At 34.2% G+C, this 26,673-nt stretch overlaps 1 protein-coding gene across 1 annotated transcript; it reads right to left on the bottom strand.

Moving 5' to 3' along the window:
- Positions 1 to 203: 203 nt before the first annotated feature.
- On the bottom strand, positions 204 to 26,467 carry LOC149796763 (arachidonate 12-lipoxygenase, 12R-type-like). The gene is made up of 7 exons (XM_089960640.1): positions 26,421 to 26,467; positions 15,277 to 15,337; positions 12,437 to 12,542; positions 10,074 to 10,165; positions 7,020 to 7,196; positions 5,773 to 5,936; positions 204 to 2,071 (listed from the first exon to the last, which is right to left on the bottom strand). Exons 1-7 carry the CDS (start codon positions 26,465 to 26,467, stop codon positions 1,957 to 1,959), a joined length of 762 nt encoding a protein of 253 aa, XP_089816766.1. The 3' UTR covers positions 204 to 1,956.
- Positions 26,468 to 26,673: the final 206 nt, after the last annotated feature.

Genomic DNA, 26,673 nt, shown 5'->3' on the forward strand with positions numbered 1-26,673 from the left:
ATCAATTTTAATACACCATTTTCTTCTGCGAATCATATGCAGTGCACTCAAAAGGTGAAAAGGAATTTGTGCAATTATTCAAATTTGTCTCATGACTGCTCTAGAGTTTCACTCTTTTGCACCAAGTTCAAAATTTAAAGAAAAACAATTCCTCAGATTTCTCCACTGGAAATCCTTGCTGTAAAAAAGTGGAGGTTGAAAGACATCTCATTGATGGGGATTTATCTGTGTTAATACACAGCCAGGAATTACAGTGGATGTGCATCTCTCAAAAGACTGCCAGCTCTACATGACTATTTTCATTTTTCTATTATTTTGGATGTAAATTACAAGAAGGTCAGCATATAGTTTCTTTTTGTATGTCGTGCTATTTCAAGTACATTTCCTAAACACACATAATCAATCTTTGCACATGGTCGTCCTTAGAGTGATAAAAAAGAATAAATGACAATCCATGTAGATGAAAGAAATGCATGTTAACTTTCTCAACACTGTAAGTGTTGTAGAGCAAACAACTTTGTCCTGTGCCTACTCCTCCTTCAGAAGTGTCCCATAATTCCAAAGCAGAAACTAAAACACCTATATGGTTTATCATAGACTCATTTAGCCAAAAAAGTGGCAACAAGACACTGTGCAAGATATGTTGGTAAGTTTCAAGTACGCCCGGATGTTCCATGTGAATTTTTAGCAGCTTCTTCCATTCCATGCTGCAAGCAAGGATCAAGTTACATGCACTTAAAAACAGATAATTTTTTTAAGAGTTTTTACCAAAACTGTGGAGTACATTTATTGAAGCATATGCAGGAATTATTCCAATCATGATAATTTATAACATAGGTTGTTCCACAAAATCACTTTTATACCTAATTCCAAAACAAAATTTTACCAAACCCCACTACCACCCTCAAAAACAAAAAGTATTTCAAGTACTGTATATGCTCTCTTACAAGTTAGATCAAATTACAAACTGCTTAGATCCAGATCTGCCATCACATACACCACCATTGCAGATCTGGGTACATGCATTTTGTGATGAATCAATAGAACAAACAATGACCCTGATCCACCAGCACATTATGCAATGGCAGACCTGCATCTATGTTGTTTTCATCTGGACACAATGTAAAAGTGAGAATAAACAGTACAGTTCAGTCTTTTAAAATAATTGTAAAGACCATTTACTATTATGATTTTGTGAATGATCCAAAACCAATGATACAAAAGAAAATCTGGCAAGAAAGTTATGCTACTTTGAAATATGAGCTTGAGATCAATGTTTCCATTCCAAACAAAACTGGCTTTTTACATATACAGTAATTTGGGATGGATTATAATAAAAATCTAATTAATTAAATTAATTAGCTTAACTTTCTTTGGAACATTTCTTAAAGCTTGACTCGTAAGCTTTCAGATAATCTGGCTCCCAGATAATCCTGTTTTGTTATTATGATCATTAAAAACATAGTCCAATATACCTTCTGGATTTGTCTGTAACAACCATGTCTGGATGTCCCCTAAGGTGGCATTAAAATCTGATTAAAACCAAAGCAATAAGGAACCAGACTAAATGTGGCAAGTCAGTTTAGATATATTATTATGGCACTTGTATTGTGACATCTGCACCAAAGTTACCATTTAGAAGTCACTGCTCTTTTAACACCATCACTTGTAAGAATGAATCATAAAAGTTTATTTTATACAAAGTCTTTGTATCTAAATTTAGTATTGTAAAGTTCATAAAGAGCATGATATTATCCAGCTGGCACTGGCTCACAAATTTTTAGTACTGTATAAATTTCATTATCCTATTAAAGGGAGGTAATCCATTTTGTGGTGCATGCCTGTAACAAGCCAGTTTATGTAATACATGTAAATATGGAAGTTTGCAACATGTTAAAAATAAGACTGTACATAGATAAACCAAATGGAAAAGAACTTGAAGTGAAAAAAGTTTTCTCAAATGCTGATATAGTTTGGCACAATTTCCGGATCCAGGAATGGATAAGGTGGGCTTCTTGTTTTGTTCCTCTCTTTGATTGTTTTAGTGATATCTGCCAGTTCCAGCCGAAACCTAAAATAAAGAAACACTTGAAAATATATAACATAAGGTTGGCAATCAAGTTCATTTTTGTGCATTTGTACTTTTCAACTGTATGTATTGATGAAATAAACTTATTCTCGAGACCAAATTGCACTATCTTCCAAATATAATCCACATTACATATCTGATTTTGCTATTTTAGAGTCAAGTATATATATATATATATATATATATATATATATATATATATATATATATATATATATATATATATATATACATATATATACATATATATACATATCTATACATATATATATATACATATATATATACATACATATATATATATATATATATATATATATATATATATATATATATATATATATAAACGACTTACCTCATATACATATATATATACATATATATATATATATATATATATATATATATATATATATATATATATACATACATATATATATACATATATATATACATATATATACATATATATATACACATATATATATATATATATACATATATATATATATATATATATATATATATATATATATATATATATATATATATATATATATATATATATATATATATATATATATATATATAAACGACTTACATCAGACTTATAGGTCACTTATAACGTACTTATATTCTGCATAAGTCATGAAGTGAAATTGTTAGCCTATGTTGCTGTTGTTGTGGGGTTTAACACCATTTTTCAGCACACGATAGGTTATGCATGGCAGCCAGTATTAATGGTGGAGGAAGAACCCAGGAAAACCCCGGGAAAAACCACCGACCCACAAGAAGCTACTGGCATGCTTTCTCACATACCTACATTAGCTGAATCCTAGACTCAAACCCACACAGACAGAGGTGAGATGGCAGTGATGCATAACGGAGAGTGCTTTAGACCAGTCAGCCACTCAAAAGCCCCCATTAGTCTATGTAACTATAGTGTAAGTGAAAACAAGTCTACTGTATAATGTGCCCTTCCAGATAAGTCTGACTTACAAGTGACATCTGCTTGACTTACAGATCACTTACAAGTTACTTATATTTTGCATATGCAATGAAGTCAACAAAATATTAGTCATTACAATTACATGTACAGTACTGCAAGTGAAAACATCATTAATACATGCTACACCAACATGACACATATAAGACATCTATGGATGGTATAAGCCTTGATCAGATGATCATTTTCCAATTAACACTTTACTACAAATCAGTCTCCAGTCCAAGGTTCACAGCAATATGCAACTCATTCGGAACAAAGGTGCTCTAATTTCTTTTATTAAGCTTTCTACCAGATTTAGCATTTTCAATGAGGTGTGTCAGCAAAAACAAAAAGAATTTCATAATTTTTATCTTAAAATATATTTTCAAAATAAAACATTAAAATAAAACTTTAACTTTGATGGATCTTATGTAGAATAAAGTAACATGCGTACATGTGTGTACATATGTGTGTGTACACGTGCACATGTGTGTGTACATGTGTACATATGTGTGTGCACATATGTGTACATTTATTTTTGTGTGCACATGTGTGTATACATATGTGTGTTCATGTGTGTACATGTGTGTGTGCACATGTCTGTACAAATATGTGTGTACATATGTGTCTGTGTTTAAATTGCATAATGGGGGCCATAATCACATTGCAGACACACCTTGTAAACAAGGAATTCTTTTATATCCAAAAATTTATTTAAAACAATATTATATGGCACCAAACATTTACCTGTGTTCATTCTAATGACATATAAAAAAAATTTAAAAATTATGTTTGGATACTTAAAGATTGTTTGACATCAAAAAACTGTTTCTACAGGAAAAATCCAGAGCCCATGAGGTAAAAGCCATCATAATTTAGATATGGACACAGTTTCTTTTCTATTTCTGGAATTTAAACAATGGTGGTCTTCATCTATGTAACTATGTTACATTTAGTTGTGCACTCTTTGTGCTTTCAAGCGTAACGCAGTATACCCAGATATCCTTGGGTTCACATGCTGACAACTGAATTTGGGACAGTATTCATGTATCTGCCTACGCAAAGTGGCCACTGGACTGCAAAATAACACTACACTGCTACCAGTGAGTGGAAACCTGCTTTTCAACTTGGTTGTAAGGGCCTAGTTGATGATGATGTATTTTGACCGAAATGTATGTTTGAATTAAATATATTATTTATTACTTGCAGAATAAATTAAATTTACAGTTATCACTTTTTTTCTTTCAGATAAACTTTCAATAAATGAGCAAGCTGCTTGAAATGTAATGATTCAGTGCAACAGCAATCATTCGATAAATTCAGTCATTTAAATGGAAATGAATGAGATTTGTAAATGGTCAAAACGTTTAGGCATTCTATCAAATTGGTGACTCATATTTATATTAGGAAGTGACTTCCTCTTGGGGTGGGGTCATGGGTTCAAAAACCCCCAAATTTATTGCTGGAATTCACATGTACCTCAAGTACACGTAGAGTATGTGAATGACTTGCATCTTACTTACAAGTGAAGTATACTTCATTAGTAAGTAAAATGTCTATTTCACCTACATGTTACTTATAAGTTACCTATAAGTACAGTAAGTTAAGTCTCACGTTTCAAGTATATTATACTTGATTAATAAACAAAATGCCTAATTTGCATATGAAAGGCCTACACGGATATATAATCCTAATCCTTCACTTATAAGCTACTTATAAGTTACTAAAATTAAAGTAAGTAATTACTTATAATCACTTATAACCGCTAATAAGCCCTTTAAACGTAATTAATATATGTGACATATAAGCCATATATAGGTTTCATACGTATGGGATGTTCTTGTAGCGGGTAAACATTATGCATAGCTGAATATAACCTGAAAATATCATTCAAAAATTAAATCAGAAGGACTACCCACAGAATGTTTCTCATAAATCGAAAATGTCACGATGGTGATATAAATGGAACTATTAACTATTCACGTTTGTAAAATCTCATATATACAGTCGACATTTTTGTCAAACATTTTATGACAGTTAACTTGATTTGTTCCTTTTAGTATCAACCAATAGCCTAACTAAAATGATTAAATGCTGATATGTTTGTCATCTGGGTGTCCATTTACAGTCATAATTTTGAGATTGGATTATATGGTTAACAGTTACAGCACTGCAACTTTTACAAACAAATGAGCAGCATAGGAAATAGGCCATACATTATTTATCCAACTGTTCTTGGATTATTTTTATTCTCTTATCTTTAGTGGGAGCCCCAAATGACCAAGTGGTCAAAGTGGTCTCAATCTTGGATCACTGCCATCTCACCTATGTCTGTGTGGGTTAGAGTCTCGGGCTCGGCCAATGTGGATATGTGAGAAAGCTTGCTGGTAGCTTCTCATGGGTCGGTGGTTCTTTCCGGGGTTTTCCCAGGTTCTTTCTCCACCATTAATACTGGCTGCAATGTATAGCCTATCTTGTGCTGAAAAATGGCTTTAAACCCCATAACAACAACAACAACAACAGCTGATCTTTAGTGACACTTTAAGGGTCTAATTTTTCTCTTTTACATATTTTTGCAACATTCAAACCCCATTAATTGTTCTTATTAATAATTCTATGGAGGAAGTGAAAAACAGAAAAAATACAAGATTGTCACTATGAAATTTGTCAATTCTAAATTTTCCTCAGTTCTTACTCTTCAACAACTTTCTTCGCCTGGGGTTCAAATATGTACTGGACTTCAAAGTCTCCAAGACTTTTTGTTCCACGACTGCTGAGGATCTTGGTGACAACCATCATGTCCAATGTGGTGGGTTTATCTGGCAGATTGTTGATTACATCCTGCTCTGTCAGTGCATCCTACAGGAGTAAAAAACATACATTATATAACATCCTGCTGCCATGGGGCTCCTACAGGAGTACGTAATGTAGGTTTCTGTTCAATCACAGTCTCCTACAGTAGTAGAAATGTAGGTTAAATAACTTCTGGTTTGCCAGAGGCTCCTCTAGGAGTAAGAAATTTAGGTTATATAACATCTGATCTTATTACTACAGTACACACTTACATTCAGTGAAGGTTTAATTTGATTCATATGGTCAACAATGTAAATCATGCAATTTAAATTAATCCAACTATATTTATGCACAAACGTCTATAAAATGTCTCAAGTGTTTCACACAGGGCAGCATCTAAATAATTTCCCACCAATATGTTTCGTTTAAAAAAAAATTTTTCACTGTTGATATGAAGCTTAGTTACAGAGTAGTCAGAATCAAGTGCAAACAACATATATGTGACTACATGTATAAACTGATTTCAGCCATAAGCCATCTGTATGCCACATTCATTTGCAAAAGCTAAAATAATAATGGTTATGGAATGCATTTAATAATGGTTATGGAATGCATTTAAGCTGTATCCAAATTAAAATTTTATTATGATCTTAAAGTCAGTCTCACTTCAAGTACATAAATCTCAACTACCAAGTATGTGTGTGGGTGTGTGAGAGAGAGAGATTTGGATTTTAATGTAGCTTTAACAATTTTCCAGTCATATCGCTACTATGTCAACAGTGTGGCAGTTTATAGTGATGTCTAGCACTGGGGCATCATGCTGCAGACATGTTGCATCATGTCCCACTCAGTCACATTATCCTGACACCAGGCCAACCAGTCCTAATACTAACCTGAGGGCCATTTCTTTACAAGTCAGCTGGGGTTTGAACACTCAACCTCCGAGACTGATGTACTAATCACAATGAATGTAGTAAACGTACGGATGTTGCAATGGAGTTCAGCAGGTGTTCCAAGCCAAAAGTACTTTTTTCTTACAAGTTTATGATTATGTATGCAAGACACTGCCCCAAGCATTTCACAACTTCTTTTTCCATGCTAAAAGAAATTCTCCATTTTGATGCTTATTCAATAATTAAGAATGCATACCTTAGAAGATGGAGGTTTTCCTCTCATCAGGGCAGGATGATTTGGTGGGTAGGCATACTCATCGTACTGGGGAAAGTTGGTGGAGGCATGAGCAACACTGCATGTATATATGATAGAGGTCAAGGTCAAGATAAGTTGTTCAACTCTTGTAAACTTGCCGTTCTCTTCAGGAACACACTAAAATGGAGAATGGCCATCATGAATAAATTTTATTTGCATTTGTAAAACACATATGCCCCATAGCTCAACTTCAATGAAACTGCAGACCAAAGCAAAACCAAATCCCAAATATTCCAAACTGTAGAACAATTTAAAACAAAAACATAGCTATAATGGCATGGAAAGCCAATCTGGCCATCTGTTACAAAATTGATAAAAAAAATTACATTGTTTGAACTATCATGATTTTTTTCAAAATTATGCTCACAAATTTATTTTGCAAATACTAATGTCCGAAAAACTTTAAAATAGTTATAACATAAGAAAATTGCAGCAACAGTCTGAAATTTCTAATTAGATCATCTACAAACGAATACAGATAAACCTAATTGTGTTTTGCCCACTTCAAATGTTCACAATGTTTAAGTCTAAACATCAACAATGAAAAATATGTAAACAGATGAAACAGTGCTGTAATGGCCTGAAATCAAATTAAGTCATCCACCTGTTACCATGATAATGTATGTTTCATAACTCCAAGTTAAATAATTTGGGTGTTGTAATGTTAAACTTGATTTGCGAAAGACATACAGATGTATAGAAACAAAGTAATAACCCCCCTTCAGCTACTGCAATTACAGCAAAAATATTGTCATACATTCCACTATCTGCAAATCAATAAAGGGCAATAACTCTAACAAAATGGTTGGTAAATATTTGCATCTAAAGAATAAATATAACTGAAATCCATCTTTAACTTTAAGACTAATTTATGTCACAAGATTATATCATAAATAGCACCAATCTATAACTCAAAATGGCCCTGCTTCAAATCAATAAAAGGCAATAATTCTAACAAAATGACAGGAATATAATGGTTTGTCTATATATACATATCATGATAATTATAATATGTACCAAGTAAGCAGAAATCCAAATCAAAACTTTCATGACTAGCTGAGTTCATGAATTTCTGTCATATACTGAATCCATCAGTGACTTGAATCGACAAAGTCCAGTAACTCTTCCAAAAATAGTTCAATTACAATAATTGGTCACCATTAAAATTGTTGATGATACCCATAATATGTATCAAGTTTGGTAGCAATCCACTAAAAACTACAACACAATGTGTAGTTTGCATTCACATCATTCAGTTATGTACAGTCAAAAATGGCAAATCTTCTTCCAAACAATCAAAGATATACAGTGATGTGTCATTATGAACATCTTCAAATAATACTCACATTATACACCAATTTTCATAGCTATCCATCTAAAACTAGGAGACTTCTAGTCTTCACAAGATTTTGTCAGACAAAAGGGCATTAACTCTAACAGCAATTGTAGGAAGATGTTGATTCATCAATATGCAACATCTTTAGATGATGGCCATAACATTTTACAATTGTTCAAGTTCTATAGCCATCCATTGAAAACTGTAACTAGTTGCATGCACAAGATTCTGCTCTATAACATATCCAGTTCCAAGCAAGAATGTGGCAATCAAATAAAAAAATACCAAAATCACAGTGAATAATGTCTAAATTCTGATCTTCCGATTACGACCAAACATTTATTTAACTCTCACAGTGATCCATGAAAAATTCAGACTCTTTGCATTTGTAAGATTCTGTCATAAACTGCATTCAGCTGTAAGACACTAAAAGGTAAATTAAGTCTAATAAAAATTACAGAGAACGGTTGATTTACAATGTTGCATGACAAAATCCAAAGAGAACTGAACTAGTTGCATTCTAAAGATTTTGTGATGGGTGAAACGGCTACTGGACATGAGAAATCCTCTATAATTCTGCCTCTATGGAGGCATGGAAATGATGATGTTGTTGTTGTTCTAGGGTTTAACACCAGTATTAATGGTGGAGGAAAAACCCTGGAAAACCCAGGGAAGAACCACCGACCAACGAGAAGCTACTGCCAGGCTTTCCCACGTACCCACGCTAGCCGAGCCTTGGACTCGAACCCACACAGACAGAGGTGAGATGGCAGTAATCTGTAACGGTGAGCGTTTTAGACCACTCGGCCACTCGGGGCGTCGAGGCATGGAAATGAAGGGCAAACGATGCATGCATTTGTGCAATAATAAATTGTAAGGCATTTCAGATTATTACAAACAAGCCAATGGCACAAACCTGGCAGAATAAATTGCAATAATGTGGTAACCCTTTACCAATTTGTGACTGTAAAATTCTTTACTCTCAACTATTATGAATTTACACAAGAATCAAGATTTTAATATTTTCTCCATTTCATTGGGATATCATCATAACTTCAAATAAAATAAATTTACTGCATAAACCATGATATATAAACTGCACAATTCTGCAAAGATGAATGACATTATGAGCATCGGATTACAGCTTTATTTATGTGATTTAGTGTTCTGATTTTAACAAACAAGCTTTTCTTAATTTGTGAATGATTTGTTTAATATTATAATTAGTGTTTCCATTCCTATGATCATTCCCATTCTAATGGCTGATATTATTATTAATTATCTTCCTTTCTTGCAGTACAAGTGATGTACAATATAAATGAAAGTAAAACTTAAAACATGTATCACAAGAGCAAAGGATAGAATTCGTGCACAGAAGTCAGCTTGTCATCATCAAATGTTATAAAAATGAAATTCTCATGCAAGTACCAATTTTCTACTCAGACAAAGTAAAAAATAACATGATTTTCAAGTTAGCCAAGTTGGTCTAAGTTTAGTAGAGATAACAATGTGGTTACAGTTCAAAGTGCCCATTACATGCATTGTGTGTTCACTTACAGGTTACAGTGTCTGTTAACAACATTAAGTTACCATACAATGGGGTTCCAGATTATTGCAAATGTAAGCAGCTAATATTCAGAAGCACAGTACTAATTTACCTCCAGACCACATCCTCCCTGCTCCCGTGGCTTGGTCATTTCTTCCCTCCAGCTCTGTAGCTCCCAGTCTCCTGTTATTTTCTCTGGTGTATCTGCATAAGAAGGAGATTTGACATAAAATGACAATTTATATATGCTTATTTATTTATGAAGGAATACAGTTATGCTCAAACTCGATAGCCACTGTTCTGGGAGACCACATGTCATTCATACCAGATTCTTAATGTATGGATTAATTGGGTGATATAAGACAATCTCTGTTTCTACTACCCGTTTTGGCAGACACCATGCAGATAAAAGAAGGATGGTATCACAAGGCATGTTCTTAAGAGCTTTCAACAAATGCTTACACTACAAAGTCATATGGACTTCAAAGGTGAAACATTATGAGTATCATTGTTTTACTGTATTAAATCTGACAAGAACACATCGACAGTCTAACAAAAGGTCAAAGTAAAAAGGTTTCAACCCATGATCTCTAACAACAATGTCAGGGCAAATAGCATCCGACTGAATGATCACTACAAACTGGGGACCATACAGGCAACCAAGTAATTGGCCTTGCTTACCTTATGGAATGCATTAAGAGACAAACTATGTTGCATATAAAAAGTTTATGGTTTAGACATGGTCAAGCACTGGACATGCTGGACATGCACAAAGCAAACACATTCAGTTCCTTATAATGTCAACACTATGTGGGTGACTGGTCAAAAGGCTAAGAACAAGATTTTATTCTTGTTTTAATAGGCAGGTATGAAGCTTACCTAACTTAGTTTAGAATCAGAACAAATTCTATATGAAAGTACACTGATCTGAATTATCTCCCTTGGTGTAATACAAGTGCTTGAATTAATGCTGATTATCAAACCACCCAAGATAATGTATAAATACATTCAAAGGGCAAAAATACATTTTACAACTTTACTGTAACAAACTGCATGAATAAAATGCCAAACAGCAAACTACCTGAGATGGACTTTATAACAATGAGAGAAGGAAGATTATGATTTGTGTGTCAACAGCCTGTGTTCAGTAATGATGGCAACTAAGGTGTTGTTAACATGGGAGATCAATAGTAAGAATGGCATTAGGCACTGTTAGCACAGCAGACTAACAATAATTATGGCATCAGGCACTGCTAAGATGGGAGATAAACATTAGTTATGGCATTAGACACTGTTAGCAAAGGAGACCAACAATGATGATTGCATTAGGCACTGCTAAGATGGGAGACAAACATTAATTATGGAAATAAGCATTGTAGCACAAGAGGTCAACAATAATGATGACATTAGGTAGTGTTAACATGGTAGACCAATGGTAATTATGGCATTAGGCATTGTTAGCAAAGGAGACCAACAGGCTCCACTAAACAGCCTGCCACACTGGATAATTTTCAATATGATGGACACATGTTCACAACAAGTTAGCTCAGCATTGCATTTTCCAATTTTTAAACTGTGCTCTTCAAAGATTAGTAAATACGAACCACCTGGCCATAGAAAGTGTTTACTTTAATCCATATTCATGAATACATGGGTCTAAATACATGACAGGAGTATCTCATTAAAAAATAAATTGAATACCTATGTTCTCCTAGCTGTAACATGTTACAGGTGGCAGGCTTTTCTGTGGGTGAAACAAAATTAACATGTCACAGCTGGCAGGCTTTTCTGTGGGTGAAACAAAATTAACATGTCACAGCTGGCAGGCTTTTCTGTGGGTGAAACAAAATTTGCATGCATTGCTTATGGAAAGCTACCTCTCTCTCAACAATGAAACTTTTGCTACCTTCTGCTCTTCACTTTTAGCCCACACAGGAAGACTGTTCTTATAGAACACCAAATAACACTAACCTTACTAAACACAGAATGGTTATATCTATTCATCACTGCTGTAAATTCATGTATGATAGAAAATTCTCTTCCAAGGTCAAACTCATATATAACAATGTATACTTACTTGTAAGCCGAGTCAGACTGCAAACAACAAAGACCCTAATCTACCATATCATAATGCACCTGCAGATCATTATCTGTGTTTTATGTTTTACTGCTTACTCCTCACACACTGCACAGACCCAAATCTGCCAGTGCATTATACAACTGCAGATCTGGTCCATGCAATCTTTGCAGTTGGGCTCATCTTATATGTTAGTATGACTTGCAACTGATAAGCAATGCTGGAAAATCCCTTGTCTGACATCTGACATCTGACAATCTGGCAAATCAAAATCTTACTCAGAAAGCAAGATACTATATATCTTACCTAGAATTTTATATAAAACTGTGCAGTTTCATCAAAATCTGTCATAAGATACATTTTATATTTTCAAGCCAAGTGAGGTCTAGCCAACTCACCATAATACAGGCGAACATATTTGGAAACATAGTTGTTGATAGCCTTGTACAAAAGCAGGGCATCATCTCTGAAGTGGTATCCTGGTAACACATTCTGACTGTAGAGCTGTAAAAAATATATTCCTCCTTTCAAAATTTGAAATAAGACAAATTCAATAAATGCTTACAAAATGAAGAAATCTGGATGTGACCATTTGCACAGAGCTGTAGAGATACTTTTATAACTTTTCATGTAACTATTTCAAAGAACATTGAATTAAAAGTACTGACACTGAGGAAAGAATTTGACCAGTAACCTTGACCTTGAAGATATATAATTGCCTATTTTACATAAGGTGTTATCAAATAGAGAAATGTATGTTGACTATGGTTTACCGCTGGACAGTGAACAGATCTGAAGATATAAAATGGAAAGAAAAGCAGCCACAAATATAGACATGTACGCTTTCTTCATCCTTGAAGATAGAACTCCGAATGCAGATATACTGTCAGGATTTTGTCTGAAGTGGGATCTTTCTGCTTGTGGCCAAAACAATGAGAGAGTAGGAGAAGAAAAAGTTGGGGGGGGGGGGGGGGCAATCAACACAGTGCATTATTTACCAAACACACTTCTCACGACAAATCAACTTTCTTTGACTCTATACCGAAACCAAAGTCCTACAAAGAAGTCAGCTCTAGTTGTATAAGTATTAATCTGTTGACTGTTTCTGAGCTTCCTTTGTTCTTTATGTGTATGGATAGTATTTTGTGCTGATAACCCCTTTAACAGTCTGCCATCTTGATAGCTTAGCTAATTTCAAAAGTCACCTAACATTATACTATTAAATCGCCTATTTTCAGCTAAAAAGGGTTATTTTCCACTTAATTTATATACATATTATACAATATACCCCCATCATAATTGTGTTTGGGTGATTTAAATTTTAATGTATCTTTACAATTTTAGTCATACTGCTACGATGTCTGCCGCGTGGCAGCTTATAGTGATGTCTTGCACTGGGGCATCATGCTGCAGACATGTAGCATCAAGTCCCACCCAGTCACATTATCCTGACATCAGGCCAACAATTCCTAACACCAATCTGTTAGTGCTGAGTGCCAAGTGAGGCAGGTGCTAGTACCATTTTTATAAGTCTTTGGTACAACTAGGCTGGGGTTCAAACCCACATCATCCCATCTTGGTGCTGTGTTATAATAATATGTCATGTAACAGACAAGATTGCTGAAACTTTGTGTCAAGATCTGGTTTCTTCTTTTATGAATTCAACTAACAGAACATCTGACATCATATCAGAATTATCATCCGCTGTTTGGCAAGTAACTCCACTTTATCTTTCCCATACCTACACATTCACACAAGCACTAACTTAACTTGAAAGGAATCAGTAATTTTCCACCCAGCCATTTCCTATAATCCCTTTCAAAAATGGACCAAAGTTCACATATTAGCAAATGTCAGGAAATGGCATCAACTGCAGAAACCTTTGAAATTTTCTGTTATAATAATCAGCAGCATTTCAAGCATCCACCTGCATTAACCTGTATCTACCTGCTTTCTGGAATGGACAAAGGCATTTTGATGAAATAAGTTTTCTTACTATTTAGTTTCTTTCTGATATTCTTATTTAATTTATATCAACAGTTAAATAAAAATGTTATATTATGCAGGGTGCATTTCTGAAGGCTTGATGCTGAAGTAATCTCCCTGAGTTCTCATGAAACAATGCTTTCCAAGTGTGCACATTCAATAAAACAAATATTTTGAGTACATGCACATCGTCATATGTGAAATGCAACAAAAACCTCAAGTGACAATATTCAAGTGTAGTAGATTTAATTCAATTATCTTAAACAGATCATAAGTTATTGACTTGAGGGACAAATATTACTGAAACCCAAAATATTGGCATGTATCCTTGACCTTAAAGACAGATCTTCCAGTGTAGTACAACAAAAAAATAGAATAAATTTCATCCCTTAGTCTCAAATGGATCTAATATGACAGGCTGGAAAATATCAAGGAAAACTTATAATACTGACCCTTGACCTTGACCTTGTAAAAATGCAGAATCTCAAATATGGTATCTGACCCATCTGCTAATAATAATACATGTGTCTCAGAGTTCAGGAAAGAGTATTCAAAATTTAAAACTAAATACTGACCCATGACCATGACCATGAAGATATAACCCCCAAAATACTGACCCATGACCACAAACCTGAAGATATAACTCCCAACAATAATGACCAATGACCATGACCTGAAGATATAACCCCCCAAAATAATGACCCATGACCACAACCCTGAATATATAACATCCCAAAATAATGACCAAAGACCACGACCATGAAGATATACCCCACAAAATACTGACCCACGACCATGACCATGTAGACACAACCCCGGGCAGTGTGGTACCTGAGACTCTTTCTATTAATAACGGACAAGTATATCATTTTAGTTTCATCGTTGAAAGGGTTCTTCAGTCATGAATTGGAAAGAAAAGTCTGATATGCAAATTAAAATATTCACCAATGACACTCACTTTTAGGAAATGACCACTAAGATAGTTTGTCAAATAATGTCAAATATATACCAAACAAGAATTGAAATAATTACTGTGAAACTAGACAAAGAGAAAAAGTTAAACATATTCTGATCAATTTCACAAAGAAGGGTTTACTGAAACAAAGAAAATATATATTATATTTATCGCCAACTCCTATGAATGATGTGTCAGAGCTCTAATGCTAAGACGATAAAATGTATCAAGAAAATTGCAAAGTATCAAGAGTCTAAAATAAACAGATGCTTATTGAAAAATTATATATCAAATTACCCCTCGGCGTTTCAGATCTTCTGGTAGAGTACCGTGTACATTCATCCTCCACAAATTAATTCTGAAAAATAAATAACAATGTAATAATTAACCAATGTATGATCCCAAAAAGAAATTTAATGTCAATAACAGTGATTTCAAGTGGTACCAAGATAAGGTACTTTTCAGTGTATTAACCTTTTCCTTGTTATCTGTTCTGTAGCAATGTGGCCAAACTATGCAATTTGCCTGCAAGCTTGCGCTTCAGTGTATATCATAAGGCTGGAGTGGTGATACAAAACACCCACAAAACTGCATTTATGATTTGTTCTGAGACAGCAGAAAGAATGCTTTTGATATGCATGGCATAAAGATACAGCAAGGTTGCCGGACTGAGACGTATTTATAAGTCATAACAAATGAATTCTTTCCCTTGACTCAGAACAAAATAAATCTGTAATAAAATGGAAAGATGATGCATTTATCATTACACATAACCATATCAGACAAAAGAATGATTCTGATGATGTTCTGTTACAAAGTCTGGTCGATTCTCTTAGGAAGCAAGGGAACCAGTCTGATAATGTCACGCATATGGATAGAAATACAGACAGAAATGAAAAATGTCATTCAAATCTTCAATAAACTGACTTGAAGGGTTATGGTGCTTGGATACCACAGGTAAGATATCAGCCGTGAATGGTGAGGCATGTAGAGCTTTGTTATCTACCTGTATCAAACAAAGCATGAACACGAGAACCAAGTGGACTTCATATTGCTCACCTTGCTTACGTGACTTAACAGTTCACCATTTCACAAAGTTGATTTGTATTGTCTTGTATAAACTTTTAACTGTATTGTCAAAACCCTTTTGAATGTGTTTTCATGTTGAATTTATTTATTATACTATTTATCAATTAAATAATTTGTAAAGGTAAATGCATATTTAATATGTACAGACTCTTCTCATAATCAAAGTCATAACAATCTTGATATAAATCCATGAACCAAGTTTTTAGAAACCAAGACTATAGCCATAGTCTCTGAACCTAGAGAGACAGCAAACTCAGCCAATTGGATACTAGATACCCAAATAATATTCACAGATATTGCTGATTACAGAACCTGTCTGCGACAATGATAAATAAAATGTACACATAAATTTGAGCAAAATCTGAACGGAATTCTGACTCCAGTCTGTCAATAACCTTAGCCAATCAGTTATACGATTACTCATTAGTATGGACATATCAAAAGCATCAAACATCTTCATAACATAAGACTATTTAACATTTTGATTGAAATATAATCACAAATATAGTTGATGAATCTTAACAAGTTTAGGTAATTAGATGCAAGATGACATCATCAATATGAATGAATTTCACTTATAATAATACTCAACCAATATCTTTATGACGTCGGCCTATGTAACAAGTTTGATCAAAATCCTATACCAAATAGTCATTCGAGTGATAAGAAATATTCAGTCCAAATATGATACAAAAATGGCTCATAAATTGCCCAAGTGTTCCTCATAATACAAAGAGAACAAGACCTTGATGGTTTTAGCCCATTTACCAAGTTTGGTGAACACACAGAGCCAGAAATAATCTCTCAAGTGGTAAGACACTCAGCCAATCATAATAAAGATCACCTTATTAATATGCATATATCTTTCTCATATATATTATATAGCTTGATGATATATGTTATTTGCCAATCATCTGCAAAGTCACCTCATTCATGAGTCCTGATAATATGTGTATTCATCCAATATTTCAATGACATAAGCCGAATTTGCAATCTTTGATCAAAACTATGTCCGAAATAGACTCTAAAATGCTAACATGCTCAGCTAATCACATTAAAGATCGTCTAAATAATACTCATGGATCCTTCACATTATCAAATTCCTGTGAACTGTTCATCATATAAGCAATATTTGAAGTCCTATTAAAATCAGATCTAAATTAGGGGTTCCAAAGCGGTAATAAGCTGTACCAAACAGATGAACAATCACTCATTCATATATGTGGATCTCTCTTGCAGGTGTCCAAGATTTTCATGGCATAAGCATGTATTCTAAGTTTGATCAAAACTATATTAGAATCATGGCTTCTATAAGGATAATAAACTCAGCCAACAAGATGCAAGATTACATTGCAAATATGGATGGATCTTGCTCATTATCAAACTCATGCAAGATCATGATGACATAACCACATATTTAAAGTTTAATGAACATTGGATCAGAAAGACGACTTATAGAATGGCAACAAGCTCAGCCAGTCTGAAGTAGAAACAGCTCACTAATACATTGACTCACTCTCCTTATGAAACTGGTCCAAAATATTGGTGAGATAAGCACATATTCCAAGTGTTACCAAAACTTGATCAGAAATTTAGTTTCCAATATGGCAAGAAGTTCAGCCAATTGCGGTACAAGATGACCTCATATGTGTGCATCGATCACTCTCATTAATGCATACATCAAAGAACTTAAGAATATAAGCATATATTGCATGGTTCATCAAAACGGGATCATAAAACGGCCTCCAAAGTGGTAACAAGGTCAGCCAATCCGATGCAAGTTACCTCAGTGATATGCATGCAAGTGTGAATATAGCCACATATCACATTCTTTGTTGAGGATCTCAGGGGAGATTAGTTGTAATTAACTCAGATTTACCCTCTATAAATAAAATATTTATTATCATTATTATTATAGTAGTAGTAGTAGTAGTAGTAGTAGTAGTAGTAGTATAAACATGATCAACAATCCTTCTAGATTGTATTAAAATTTAGCTGGGTCAAAATCTTCACTATTGATGAGCAACTGTCTTGTTCACTTTTAAATTAAGTCACACAAATATTACATTGACGTATATATTCCAAGGTTCATCAAAAATGGATCATAAACTAGCCTCCAAAGTTGTAACAAGGTCAGCCAATCTGATGCACGTTACCTAAGTCATGTACATGTATCTTGCTCTTTATTGAGCCCACCCAAGATATTAAAGATATATGACCATATTTTAAACCTAAACAAAATTGGATAGAAATAACCAAAAATGTCTAGTCACCTTATTAATATGAGTGGATCTCAGTATTGATGTTATTTAAGGTCTTAAAGACATCAGCATATAATTCATGCATGATTAGAATTAGATCTAGAAAGGTAAAAAGGATAACCAATCCGATACAAGATCACCTCAGTAATATCTATGATCTCGCTCATCTTTGAACTTGTCAGAGGTTTTGATGCTTTACAGCATCAATAAAATTTGATTGAACTTCAGAGCGTTAACATGCAGCTGTAGATGTACGGATGCAGAGCCATGCCATACCAGCTCACATAACCTTACGGACAAAGCTAGAAACCTCTGACTGATACCAATGTTGATAAATGGACCTGTGGGCCATTCAGATGTAAAAGATTTTGTGTCAGTCACTGTGACACATATTAATCTTAATAAATCAGAATATCAGATATTAATAAAGTTTAACATTACTCAATGGCAAACAAATGCATTGTGATTAACTGGTATATTCCTTCCACCCACCCACTTATCTCTTTTCCTTTGTAAATTAGGCCTTCAAGGTCGTTCAAAGTCTATTATGGTGTTAACTCATTGGTAAATAAACAATGTATGTATGTATGTATGTATGTATGTATGTATGTATGTATGTATGCATGTATGTATGTATGTATGTATGTATGTGTGTGTGCGTGCGTGCGTGTGTGTGTGTGTGTGTGTGTGTGTGTGTGTGTAGGTATGTGTGCATGTATGTATGCATGCGTGCATGCATGCATTCATCTATATATGTATATATCCACATAACAAATTTTTATTGAGGGTCTCAAGAGATATAAGTTGTATTTAACTTACATTTACCCTCTATAAATAAATATTTTAAAATTATTTTCTTCTTCTTCTTCATCTTCTTATTATTATTATCATCATCATCATCATTCTTATTATTATTATTATTATTAGTAGTAGTAGTAGTAGTAGTAGTAGTAGTAGTAGTAGTAGTAGTAGTAGTAGTAGTAGTAGTAGTAGTATTAATGCAGTTTAAAATATGTTTGCTTATTTGTAACATTTCGATAAGTGAACTTTTGTTATGTGATTTCCAGTAACGAAAGCTGCAACAACCGTTTCGACATCCTAAAATTCGGCAAGGAGTTCCTAATAAGAGTTATGGAAGATGGAAGGTTTTGTCTCAGATTTGTTTGATCATGTAGCTTAGAATATTCCTCTCGTTGTTTACATAGCCAGAGAGGTGATTCGAAGATGGACGTCTTCTGGAGTTATGAAAGATACATCTTTGTATTGTCAATCCAGGATGATATTATGATGCCAAAGGAAGGTAAGACATTTGATTTATTTGGAATAATGTTTTGTATGTGGGTTGAAATACAACATAAAAACGAGGGCTTTCATCTGAACTTGAAGGCATACTGCATGGAAAACATTTTTTAAGAATGTGCGTTTGCTTCAGCGAGAAGGCTTTCACATGGTGATTCCCTAAATGCTCTCAGAGTGACGCTTATTCCTTATTAACCGGTACAAAATGTTGCTAAAACACAACTTCCAAACGAAGAAAATTAATCTATGAATATCTCTGATCAATGAATTCGTTGTTTACAGGACCAACTTCCGGTTGAATCTATATGTGGTCAGGTCTTAAAAATATCTTAAAAATTAAGAGAAAATATAATAGTTTAAAACAAAAATATGAATGTTCAACTTATGTGCTCAACACGAATTTTCGAAGAGTATTTAAAGGTTAATTATTTACACATATTTTATTTCTGTATTCAGTATTCTCCTGGTAAAGATTGCTTCTTTTGCAAATATGCAAGGCGATTGTATGTCTAATGAATGGTTTAGTAACCAGTTCATGCAGTAGCAAAATGGTACATGTCATATGTAATTCACCAAACAAATGTACTGACGCTCGAAGACAATGTAATTAATTACAGCTGCAACAGAATTATATAGACAATCCATGCACTCATGGAAACACCTTCATTCGATAGTGTACTTGAACGTTTAATTCCACGCTCCTTCTGTCATATTTTCTTTCGGGACCTTCAGTTTCAATGTCATGTTCGGCCTCTTCTATGAAAGGAACTCTCTTCTACTTAATATAGACCCTCATGTTCCCCGCTGACTTTGTCGAACATTATATATATATATATACATACATACATACATACATATATATATTATGCCTTCAATTAAGTAACAGAAAAGGATGAAGACAACAAACTTTGTAAAATTTAAACAAATAATTTATTTCCCTAGAATCAAACGTGGAAAAGAGAAAAACGAACTTACGGTTTTACGAGTTAAATCCGAAAAATCTAAGAATTACAAAACACAAGTCCTATCAATGAAAGGTTCTAAGTGAATCACAGTTCAAATCTCGCAGAAAATCCAAGATGGAAGGCGATGACGTCTGTAATAGTCACCATTGTACGGTTGTGTCAACCGTCTCTTGTTGAATCACAGAAAACATTATTCCGGATTTTAAATTTCGAGCCCCAAAATGGACACAAGACCAAACAACTTGACGTCTCAAGTGTTAAGGCACTCGTAAATAATTATTATCATAACATCAGTTATGATACTAACTAAAACTCAAAATAGGTTCCCGGATGGTGGGTCAAGAGTTCAACCTTCTAAAAAATTAGAAGTTTGTTGCATGATAATTATAGGTATGCCCTTGGTCCAGCTTCATAATTCTTACGCTGAGAAATTATAAAAACTAAATGCAACAAAAGTTGTTTGCCAAAAACTGCCACTGATTTTAAAACAAGGCCAGGGACTATATACAATGTTTCTGTTATAGTTATTTATATCAAAAAATAAAAAAATAGGCAGAACTGATCTGTATCCTGGACATATCAAATCCAGTAAACAATGTTACATTATTATAACATGAAATGGAACAAAACATTTAAAACAAACGAACAAATAATTGAATTAGATATGCATAACAATATATATATATATATATATATATATGAGTGTGTGTGTGTGTGTGTGTGTGTGTGTGTGTATGTGTGTGATGTGAGTGTGAAATTACATTTACATGGTTAAATTGTTTTCATAATATCTCAAGATAGTTAGCTCGTATATTGTCTGTTTCTTAATTCTTTCTTGATAATGCTTAACAATGTATTTTTGCAGTGGGCTGTTATCAAACCAACGTTGTACGGTTACACTGCGTATATTTGATAATTGTTTTTTTTTCATCTTTATGCACATTAATGAGAGTCTCTCTCTCTCTCACTCTGTATTAGGATATTTTTGTTAAGCATAGATAGTCTAATATAAGACCTTCTATCAAAATGCATTGGACTATCTCTCTCTCTCTCTCTCTCTCTCTCTCTCTCTCTCTCTCTCTTTGTATGTATGTATGATTGTGAAACGTTGATGGGTAATTAAACAATTTTAAAAATTGTTTCAGCAACAAAAGTATGTTAATAAGAAATAAATGTTTAAACGTAAGTCAAATGACTTTTCTTGAACGTTTTTCTATATCGAGGTGAAAACATTAACAAAATTGGCATATATTTATGTCACATAATTTGGCAAAGAAATAACTTGGTTTTGCCTTAGAACTATTTGACTATTTCTCGTTTTACATGCGTACAACGTTATCTAGGGTAAATACGTGTTTTTCCAGGTAAGCGACTGTATTAACATGTACCTAGCCAGAATTACCTGTGACGAACTAACATTAATAACATGATATGCACGGGTATTTTACCCTGACTTCTGCTCACTCTCCTATAGATCTAAGTAAGATCAATTTCTAAAACCGACGACTGGTCTTTTTGGATCACGTCAAGGAGTGTACGCTCTCTATTGTTCTCCAGCCATAGCGCTGATTGTGTCTGTCGCTGTGATTGTGGCCATGATTCTGATTGTGTCTGTCGCTGTGATTGAGACTGTGAATATGACTAGAGCTGTCTGAAGCTGTCTAAAGTTGTTTAGAGCTGTCTGGAGTTTCCAGAGTATTTAAGGCTGCGTGCTGTCGATACGTATGTATGTATGTACGTATGTCTGTGCCACGGACGAAGACGTAGCAAATTTAAAAGAGGGTTGTATGCTTTCTGTACGTGTGTATACGTATGACTGTACACGTGGTAGATCCATAAAGGTTGCGAGCGGCCGATAAGAATGTGGGCTAACCCAAGGAATCGTGCGACTGTACAAAGGGTCTAGAAGCATACGTTTGGTTCAATTGTTGTTCCAATTGCATGTTTATGTTCATAAGATTATTTTGAATCTTATTTGTGTTAATAAGATTATTTTGAATCTCCGTTGTGTTCATAAGATTATTTTGAATCTTAATAGGAGTTCATATTCGAGATTATGTGAATCTCTCTTGTAGTGTAAAATGCTGTTTGAAACGTATCTGCAGTCCATGAGGTTTCTTGGATCTGTACCTCATATTGATTTAATATTTTTGGTTTCTTTTGAATGTGTGAATGTTGTGTAGAGTGATTTGAGTAAATCGTATGTTAAGAGCGCGAGAGAATCATTGTATTTTTACATCATATATTTTTCTTTATTAATTCATTCATAAATTTCCATCTTTCTCACATTGTGTTTGTCTTATTCATTTAGTCCAAAGACCCACTCGGTTTCTATTCTGCGACAATTTACTTATTAAGAGGTCTTTATCATTCTTAACTTTCAGAATCTTAAGTTTTCAACCAGATATGGACTTTTCCTCCAGAGTTTTCATCCTGTAGAACCAGAGTAAATTCTTTTCTAAATTTAGAAAACTTGACAACATATTGCCTCTAGGTAATTTCAATATCGGATCTTTCACGCTGTTTTTTCAATTATAAATAACTTGTGCAACATATGGTAAAATCATCGTGGCTCCATCACTTGGATGAGGTCTTCTTTTGATTTAAGTAGAACCACATAATCGTTACATCATATTAGATCAGGGGTGGGCGAACTACGGCCCGCGGGCCGCATGCAGCCGGTCAAGGGCTTTCATGGGGCCCGCCAAGGGTTTTCATGCTGCCTTGGAACAAGTCATCATTCGCACTGACTCTTTTTATGTTACTCTCTTACAAATTCATGTCTTATATGCTCTGTGAATTGAAAACTAAGCATTAAAAGAGCATTTTCATTACTTAGCCGTAGCACAAACGCAGCTACTGTTTGCAACAGGGTGTTATTAAGTTACGTCTTGGGCAGGAAAAAGAACCATGTATCGTGTTAGATATTGTATAACTGTTACCGATCATTACAACACAAATGTGTTCGTCTACTAATATCACATGTTGTCCTTGTTAAATTCTGGCCTTGATTAGAACGGAGTTTTACAAAATAAGAAACAAATCCCTTTATGATGTATCAGTATATTACAATTTATTGATTCTTATATTTGAATTTTTATACACGTTTTAACTCTTCTAATTGTAAAAGTACACGAAATATGCATTATTATGTGTCGAAACATATCGTCAGATTTCCGCAGTGATATCATTCTGTCTTGTATGTACATCTGAGAAATGAAATGTCCTACACAATCTGTAATAACAATGCATTGATTGTTGTAACCAAATCATACATCATCCCATTACTTTTGTCATCATTACTAGTCAGTGGATGTCGCACATTCCAATAAGTTCTATGTGACATTTTCCCCAATCATCTTCAGAGTCTTTCTTATATTGTTCGGGGATAGGTCTGATGAAATATTAGTCAAATTGATATATCACCTTCCTCTTTGCTGATTCTGTGCAAATACCATTCAAGCTTCCTAAACTGTAACGACTCTATGGTCATAAACTAACAGAAAGCATTAAAACTAACAGTTCTTGTATATCAATCCCTCTGTATTTTTAATTTCCATTATGATATCTTGTCATCTCAATTAAGACCTTTTTCAGTATCTGTTTCTCACTTTCCTTTCCAATAATCTTCTTATATATCTATATTTATCTTTATATAGCAAACTCAGATATTCTACGAAGGTTTTTTATGTTTTTGTTTTAATTAAAGAAAACGATTATATTACATCTAATTAAAATTCACAGTAAAAGACACAGAACACTGTTATCAAACAATTTCTTGTCTTTAAAAGCTGAAATTGCCCAGGAAATGGCAAAAACAATCTTGGACTGTAAACTACTAACATTAATATTTAATTACACGCTTACTCCATTTGTATGATCCTCTTGTACGAAAGTATGATATCTTGAACATTGCTGAAAAAATATAAGCAAATTAGTATAAAACTATCAAACATAACTTATGTGAGAGTCACGTCCTTATATTGACCCCTACCTGAGTCTACAATATTTCAAGACAGGCCAAACTCGGCTGATTAAGTGTTTTCAAACCTCCTATCGGTTACTAGAACTGGGTTACAGTCCAGATTTACCAGTGTTACAATTAGGGATCGATGGGTAAGGAAAGTTTGAAAGATGTCTGCTCTGGTTCTAACCCACAAGTTTTTCAACAATATAACTATTTGTTCGATGTTGGTATTTTATTACCGACGCAGAGAATGACGAAGTTGGCCGGGGGGATAAATTTCATCAAAGAACCCGGTCGAGCCCTGTATTTTCGGATAGTACATAGCACGGCCGGTCATTATGGCCAAATCGGGTACCTGTCCATCCCTACCTATTATGACCATTTCCCAATATATTTTACATGCTGATCATCAATAGAATCATTTTGGACAAAATACTGCAATGTTTTTGTTTGATTCAGTTCAAAGATAAAAAAGCGCCATTGTTTTCCTTGCGTAAACCTACACCAGGAATTTTCCTGCCTTAAACCTGAAGAAGTAATTATGTTAATGAGCTGTTTGCGGAACGTTAGTGACGCTGGAAAATTATGCATAGACAACGTTGTTTACGTAAGGACTGGACATTTATTAGGATTGGAACGTAACCGTCCTGGCTGTTTGTTATTAGATTATATTTATCATTAAATATAATTAATTAAATCTGATAGCGATGATGTGCTTGCAAGACATTTTAACGGGGTGTTGAACTGGCTGACAACGGATGATAATATTGTTGGTGTTTTTTTCCACGTGACGACGAATATCTGACTAAAGCTGTGTACTGAAAGCCTATTAGAAATCGACAGCCCCAACCAATATGATGTACTAGTAGCATCAACAAGTGAACACGCTCAATCATTGACCTTACGGCTAGGTCTGAATACACTAAAAAAAAATATTTTTACAATGGTGTGAAGTGCAATTCGTCAGTAAGTCCACTCCGGTTTTGTACCTCGTTCATGATATTAAACTACATTGTCTCAACTAAGAAAAGAAAAATCTGAACTGTTATTCAACAAGGTTGCAATTTTGGTGTAACAGTACTTTGCGGAAGATGACTATTTCTGACATCATTCACAAGTGCTATCAGTATGGTTCTGTATGAACGTATTGCCAGGTACCAGGAACGCACAGTCGCCAGAGATATAATCACCCTAGAGGAGATTTTCTATAATCGTATAACAGTTGTACCAGTCAAACTAACTAATTGAATAAACGTGATCGTGCGTGTTGCACCTGACCAAGGCAAGCCTGTCGACCATTTACTTATAGTACTTATATTTTTAATATTTAAGATCCTCAATATGAACAACGCGAGAAAATGCTCGAAGCGGAAAAACATCGGCGTGATGAAATCAACAAGAGAACCGATCTACTCGTGAAATACAAACGTATTGTTGTGGTTGTAGGTAATATTTACGGACACCGTTGGTTTAGGTGTAACACACCAATCGGAATTGTTTGAGCAATATCGATATTAACCGGGGTGAGTGGCGGATCTGGTAAAATAATCTCGTCACCGCTGCATTAGTGAATATGTGTCTATTCAGCATTTATCGATGCTGCACAAACAAGTCTCAATGCAGTTAATAAACTCTACTCATTTGCTATTGAGGATAATATCAATACGCATGGCCGAGTTCGATGCTATGTTGGCGGAAATTGAAAACAACCGGTGTCTATGTATACATATATAGAACCAAAGTATTAATGACTCTGGCTGACATGTATTTAAAATAATAAAAATGTTTGTATGTTAATAGTATGATAATAGACGTTTTGTTGATTTATGAGCTAGGTTGAAGTCCTCTTCAACCCCATACCTTTCATCTTCCAAGGGCACCTGTGCGTAACATTCTCGAGTGGGCATGTGAGCGTGATATGAAAAACTCATGGAGATAGAAGGCTTTCACCCATATCAGAAAAATGTGAAATGCCGTTATAGTCACGCAACTGCAACATTTGGTACAATTGACCTCTTCACAAAAGAGATTTGTTTCGAGGGGAAACAGCTATTTATAAACGGAACTGTTCGTTATTTGTATTGGAAAAAGTGCAGGGGAAAGGCAATTTAAT

This window comes from Sinohyriopsis cumingii, chromosome 6, assembly GCF_028554795.1.
Source record: "Sinohyriopsis cumingii isolate HCF-2022 chromosome 6, ASM2855479v2, whole genome shotgun sequence".
NCBI lineage: Eukaryota > Metazoa > Mollusca > Bivalvia > Unionida > Unionidae > Sinohyriopsis > Sinohyriopsis cumingii.